The 6,886-nt window shown below is 32.3% G+C and overlaps 1 protein-coding gene across 1 annotated transcript; it reads left to right on the top strand.

The window, feature by feature from the left end:
• Positions 1-537: 537 nt before the first annotated feature.
• Positions 538-6,623, top strand: LOC129316011 (bifunctional 3-dehydroquinate dehydratase/shikimate dehydrogenase, chloroplastic-like). Its single transcript, XM_054960240.1, has 11 exons — positions 538-685; positions 2,376-2,611; positions 2,697-2,802; positions 2,903-3,121; positions 3,215-3,564; positions 3,653-3,716; positions 3,800-3,905; positions 3,998-4,141; positions 4,305-4,453; positions 4,861-5,023; positions 6,362-6,623. Exons 1-11 carry the CDS (start codon positions 671-673, stop codon positions 6,403-6,405), a joined length of 1,596 nt encoding a protein of 531 aa, XP_054816215.1. The 5' UTR covers positions 538-670; the 3' UTR covers positions 6,406-6,623.
• Positions 6,624-6,886: the final 263 nt, after the last annotated feature.

The raw sequence follows: 6,886 nt of genomic DNA, 5'->3' as shown, positions 1-6,886 counted from the left end.
GCATGCTTTGTCCACTTGTCAGTTAATGTTGTACAACGACGTAGTCATAATCCAATAATTCAATATCGGCGAAGGAAAACAAGCTGGACGCACAAACCTTAAATATCCATCCAATCATATGTATAAATTACTTGTAATATTTTTATTGAAACAAAGAACAATATTCAATATCATTATCTCTAATTAAAAATTTAACAATTTTTTAACTTACTCTTATCAAATATATATATTTTAAAAATAAAATACTCTATCAAGTAAGTGTGACACAAATAATAGCAATTTAGATCCTTTAAATATCATTCTAGAGTTATTATTCTTGAAGGTGCATATGAATACTATTGTTTGGGAGAGGATAACACCTCAAATGAAGCTCAGATTTTCTCAAAAGATTAGTTTCATGCTTATAAATAGGAACAAAATGAGTACTCTTTCATGTAAACATGACCTGAGGAATAGTAAGCGTGGCTATACCAGCTCTTCTTGGGAGGCTGTTAGATAGAATTCTCATATTTCCCAACGTACTTTCTAGCTGGCCATTAATGCCATTTCATATTCTGTAGTCTGTACATATATCTATGTACTCCTCCTTAGCCACAACCTTCTCAAACTTGCATCGTCCCAATTCCACTCATACTACTACGCACAAACACTCTCAACTCCTCGTTTCAACATGGGAAGCCTCTCGGTACCAATCTCTCTCTCTCTCACAATCTATAACGTATTTCTGAATCAATATGGCTAGCTGTTTAGTTGCTTTGCGTGTTTAGCATTACAATGTGAAAGCTTGCAAGCGTATCTTTCTTGAATCAGCATTTTGTAGAAGTAGAATTCCATGTTATATCATTTACAGTACATCATATTTCCCTACCCTGTGGGACGGATCACGTGCGTTTCAGTTTTCTTCTGGGTGGATTATTTTTTAATTTTCATATAAAAGGCTCTCAAAATTCTCTCTTCAAATAAGTTGAGATTTTAGGTTTCAACGGCTCTGAATACTGAACAACATGAATTCGCTAATCAAATTACTTATAAACATAAATCTTCTTTATTGGTGGATGAAAGAATATTATAAATTATAAATAAATAATATATTGAAAAAGAGTCAGGTTAAAGTTTTACCAAATCCAGACAAAGTAAAATCTACATAATTAACCACACAAGATTAAACTACCAGAGTCCTTTCTATGGTGCACAACTAGAGGTGAGAATATGAACCAACCCGACCCATATAAATTGAGAAAAATATGAATTAAATTGAGTTTAACATGTTTTTATATGAGTTTGACCCAACTCTTGAGGGCTTATTTCGTTGAAGGGGAGCCTCTCCTCTCCCTTTTTCTCATCCAAACAAGGGGAGGGGAAGGGTTCATTCAGTAAAGTGGAGGAAAGGAAAAATTTTATAAAATTTTCCCTCCCCTCCCCTCCAAAACCTCCCCCCAAATTGGGGGGTTCCTCCCTTCACCTCCCCTCTTTTTTCCTTTCCTCCAACCAAATATAATTCGAGGATTGGTGGATTAAATGCATTAACCTACCAACTCATTTATTATTTTTTATAATTTTTTTTTTTTTAAAATACACTTAAATAATAAGTTTCAATTTGATATTCCTTTATAATTCATTCTAAATATATCAAAATAGTAATTTATAATATTTGTATAAAATATATAAATTGATCTAACTAAGTAAGTCATGGCTAATGTGGTTTATATCTACAAAATTTTTCATGTTTTCTTTTTTTATTTTTTTAAAAATAATATGGGTTAAACAGACTAACTCTAACTTATCAGGATTAAGCCATATGATTTACAAGTTATATGTTCCAGACCAAAAAATTCTGTTTTTATTTGGATTAATTTTTTTCTAACCCAACCCGACCTTCACAATTATTTGGTCCAACCTACATAATCTAATCTATATTCCTGACTCTATGCACAACATATACACTGACGGGAGAAAGAGAGGATTGGAAGAGGGAAACGAACACTGAAAGTAGGGAGCTTGCGTTAGAGTGTTTCTTTTTAAGCCACCTACTTCATTTAGCCACCCGCCGCGAAAAAGAAAAATCCAATTCTCATAATTCACCTCGTAATGGAGGGAATAATTTTACCACGGGGAATGACTACCTATTTTGAAACCAATCAAGAATCAATTCGCCATTAATCTTGATTTCCGGTCAACTGTTATTAATCTAGAATACGTCAAATTTTCACTGACTGCTCCTACATATCCATCAAGGGTGGATCAGTAAATTTCAACAGTTGACTTCTTTATTACTTGCTTGCTTTGAGTACTTGTTGCTCAACTACTTGGCTCTGACGTTGAATCTAATCTTGTGTTGTGTTTGTGGAAATGAATGAATGTCATGAAATAATTAGTTGGAGACGTCAAATTTACAAAGTAGAAGTGGTGGAGTTGTGAGCAACCCCACACTTCTATGCACTCCACTTGTGGGAACCACAGTAGATCAAATGCTTGTTGATATGCACAGGGCCAAGGAGATTGGCTCTGATATTGTTGAGATTCGCCTTGATTGCTTGAGAAGCATCAATCCAGCATCAGATCTTCAAACCCTCATTAAGCAAAGTCCTTTGCCCACTCTTGTCACTTACAGGTGCATATTCACCGTACTCACTCTTAAGATTTAAAAATAGCTAGTTCCTATTGACATTTCAAATGATGGTTATGCACTTTTTCAGACCTATTTGGGAAGGTGGTCAATATGAAGGAGATGAAACCAAGAGACAGAATGCTCTTCGTCTAGCCATGGAATTTGGAGCTGATTATATTGATGTTGAACTTCAGGTAGGCCCTGCAATTAAAAAAAAAAAGGTGGATTATATATTTCTAGATATATATATATATATATATGCAATTAATATGATTGTCATCACCTTGTACATAGGTTGCTCATGACTTCATCAGTTCTATACATGGAAAGAGGCCAGACAATTTCAAGGTGATAGTTTCTTCACACAACTTCCATAACACTCCATCATCTGAGACCATTGGGAATCTGATAGCAAGCATTCAAGCTACTGGAGCTGACATTGCCAAGATTGTGACCACTGCATTGGACATTACAGATTGTACTCGAATTTTTCAGATAACTGTACATTCTCATGTAAGTTAGTAGTTATACACATACACAAGGAATCATGAGTATGCAGTGGTTTCCTTAAGGATTTTCCAATGACAAAGTTGTAAAGTTTTGCAGATCCCAATAATAGGAATAGTTATGGGGGAAAGGGGATTGATTTCACGGCTACTCAGCCCCAAGTTCGGTGGCTATCTCACCTACGCCGCACTTGAGGCCGGCGCAATCTCAGCTCCTGGGCAACCAACGGCCAAAGACTTGTTGGATCTGTACAATTTTAGGCTTATAAGACCAGACACTAAAGTGTATGGAATTATAGGAAAGCCAGTAGGTCACAGCAAGAGTCCTCTTTTGTTCAATGCAGCATTCAAGTCTGTCGGCCTTAATGCAGTTTATATGCATTTTTTGGTAGATGATGTGGAGAAATTTTTCAATACCTACTCTTCTCCAGATTTTGCCTCTGGATGCAGGTACTAAATTGATAACTTTGATGCCAAACAATATCATGAATCTTAAAAAGTATAACTAAGTTCATGCAACTTATATTGAGAAATGCAGTTGCACAATTCCACATAAGGAGGCTGCACTTAAATGCATGGATGAGATTGATCCTATTGCCAAGGTACCTGAATTTATTTATTAATATATTTAATTACTCACAAGAATATCAATTGAACCTCTACTTGATACATAATTTTTGTGCAGAAAATAGGAGCAATCAATAACATTGTAAGGAGACCAGATGGGAAATTGATAGCTTTCAATACAGATTACATTGGTGCTATCACTGCTATTGAGGATGGATTAAGAGGTATTTAACTTACTTGTTGAGGTTGGAGGATATTCTGTAATTTATTGAGTGATCATGGTTTATGAGATTGGTGTGTCCTCTTTATTTTACAGATTTGAACGGTGCAACACCTGGCGGCGCATCGCCTCTCGCCGGGAAGCTGTTTGTTGTAATGGGAGCCGGTGGAGCTGGCAAGTCACTGGCCTATGGAGCTGCACAGAAGGGAGCAAGAGTTGTAGTTGCTAACCGCACATTTGGTAAAATATTGAACTTATCACACAGTAATGTTACTCATATAAAGTATGAAACCTAGTACTTGTGGGATACACACACATATCAACGAGCGTTTGGATTCTAATGGACACACATCCACATATATATATATACTTGTGGGAACTCACTGAGTCATCATCACCGCAGAAAGAGCTGTAGATTTAGCAGCAAAAGTTGGAGGAAAAGCAATTCCTCTGAGTGAAGTTGGAGAGTTTCATCCAGAAGAAGGGATGGTGTTAGCAAATGCAACTTCTGTGGGGATGAAGCCTAAAGTTGATGACACTCCCATTCCAAAGGTGTATTAATAATTTGATGTACCATCAATTGATTAATTAATGGGGAATTATTAATGAAGACGTCAATTAAATCCAAAAGGTTAATTTAATGATAGTTTTATCGTAAAAAACTTTTGCTGAAAATAAGTTATGAATATTGATTCAAACAAATTGTCTCAATTACAAATTATTGTCCAAGTGACCTATAAAACTTGAATATTTTATTTACAACTGAGACTCATATATTCATAGCAGTATAACTTGTTATTTATAAAACTCATAATTGTCATTTTTCAGCGAAAAAAAAAAGAATCTAACTGTCATTAGATTAATTTTTTAAGACTTATAACTGTCACTCCCCATTAATTAATTAATTAATTTTAATAAATCAATTAATTATTCACATGTGGGTGTATTGAAATTTTCAGCATGCTTTAAGGCATTACTGCTTGGTGTTTGATGCGATATACACGCCAAAGGACACGAGACTGTTGCGGGAAGCAAAGGAAACCGGCGCTGCAATTGTGTATGGTACAGAGATGTTGATCCGTCAAGGCTTCGAACAGTACAAAAACTTCACTGGTTTGCCTGGTAATATACAACTAACTTCACTTAATTAATAATTTAGAGGAAAAATTACAGTTAGGACCCAAAAGAGTGAATTGATGACAATTAAGTCTTAATAATTTTTTTAATGAGTGGCAAATACCAATTCAAACAACTATAAATTTGGGAATCTCAATCATAAATAACAGATACTCCCTATGATTCCTATTATAAGATGCATTTTAGAAGAATTCTTTATCTTTAATAAAAGGCATTTGAATGGATATTAATTATGTTTTTACGATATTATCTCTATTTATACTCATTAATTATAAGAGAAAATGTTGAAAGATTTTTCATTTAAATAAGGGTGAAATTAGAAGTTTATTTTATTTTTAAATGAAGTTATTAATAACTTAATACCACTACCTCTCCTCAGTTATGGTGAGATAGTTAGATTAGCCTTATACTAGAAACGGGAGGAAGTATAATTTTTAAATGTGACTTAGTTTACAATTAATATTAAATTAGAATAAAATTCACTAACTTTCCATCTATTTTACTGTAATTACACAGATATCTCTTTTATTTTTTAAAACCTATATAAGCTTTTCTTGAAATCAAAATTTACATAACATATACCTCCCTTATATTTTAAAGATTCAATTTCCATTTACCCAACCATTAATCAACCGTTAAATAATGTATTTTGGACTAAAATATCCCTCTTCAATATAAATATTGTTCAAGAGTATTTTAAGTTTCCAAATGATAATTATAATGTATAAGCTGACACAAATAATATTGAATATAAATAAAATTATTTATGTAGTATATAATTTTAAGATTCATTTATATAAACTTATTTATATAGTAAGAGAAATAAATTAATTAATATATTCATTTATTTTCTTAATTTTAATATTTTGTAATTTTTTTATGAAAATATAACCATAATATTATTTAAAATTGGAGAGAGGGAAGACATTAGATTATGAGGGCTGATTAATAATTTTAATATTTTTTCAAATATTTTAATTAATATAATAAAGTATTTTAGAATCTTAAATGAAATACTTCTAAAAGCATTAAGAAATGGACTAAAATGTAGTTTTTGAAAATAAAGAGAAAACTCTATAATTTTAATAAACTTGAAGGGAAGTCATTATATTTTACTCTTAAAACTACTATTTTCAATGGTCTAAATCCATATTTGAAATCATTTTTGTAAATAAAACCTAATTATTCTTATTTCTCTTTTTGGGTCCTAACTGGCTAACTCTCATTCTCTCAATTATCTATTTATTGTGATAAATTAATTAATGAGAAGCCATATTATACTAATTACTTGTGTGTTCCAACGTAATTCTTCAATTTTTTCAGCACCCCAAGAATTGTTCAGACAGCTGATGGAGAAACATGCCTGATGATCAAGGGGTTAACGTCAGCTCAATGATCTGAAAAATTTCTGTGGTGGTGTGGATGTCTAAATGCAACAATAATACTTAATGTTATAAACTTGTATTTCTTTTGGCCAAAACCGAGTCAATTTTATTTTGTCTTTATTATGTGATTTAGTCAACCAGACCTCTGAGTTTGTGTGTGCGTGTGTGTTGAGATTTAGAAATGACATTTTCTATCTTTAGCCAGCGAGCTCATATTTTCCAAAAATAGCCTCAATTAATTAATTTAAGTGCCTACTCTCACAACTACAAAAGTAATCATAAAAAACAATTATTTTAGTTCATAAATTATAGTTAATAACTTTTATTTATTTGTTTGATATTTAAAGTCTTTCAAATAAATAACGGTTATATAACTATCATTTAAAGTATATATTTTTGGTGTGGATAATGTAAGGGGAGATAATAAATAATGGGTAAAATTGTTAAATAAATCATGATTATT

Source organism: Prosopis cineraria, unplaced genomic scaffold (assembly GCF_029017545.1).
Source record: "Prosopis cineraria cultivar Desert tree isolate PC_DT_omini unplaced genomic scaffold, ASM2901754v1 PC7, whole genome shotgun sequence".
Taxonomy (NCBI): domain Eukaryota; kingdom Viridiplantae; phylum Streptophyta; class Magnoliopsida; order Fabales; family Fabaceae; genus Prosopis; species Prosopis cineraria.
Note: the sequence above shows the minus strand (reverse complement) of the source record. Positions and strands in the feature narration are given on the sequence as shown.

What these genes read in the sequence shown, in the direction of transcription:
- LOC129316011 (XM_054960240.1), top strand. An exon ending in AGATTGATCCTATTGCCAAG is followed by an intron (nt 3,717 to 3,799) that starts GTACCTGAATTT and finishes ATTTTTGTGCAG; the next exon opens with AAAATAGGAGCAATCAATAA. An exon ending in AAACTTCACTGGTTTGCCTG is followed by an intron (nt 5,024 to 6,361) that starts GTAATATACAAC and finishes CAATTTTTTCAG; the next exon opens with CACCCCAAGAATTGTTCAGA.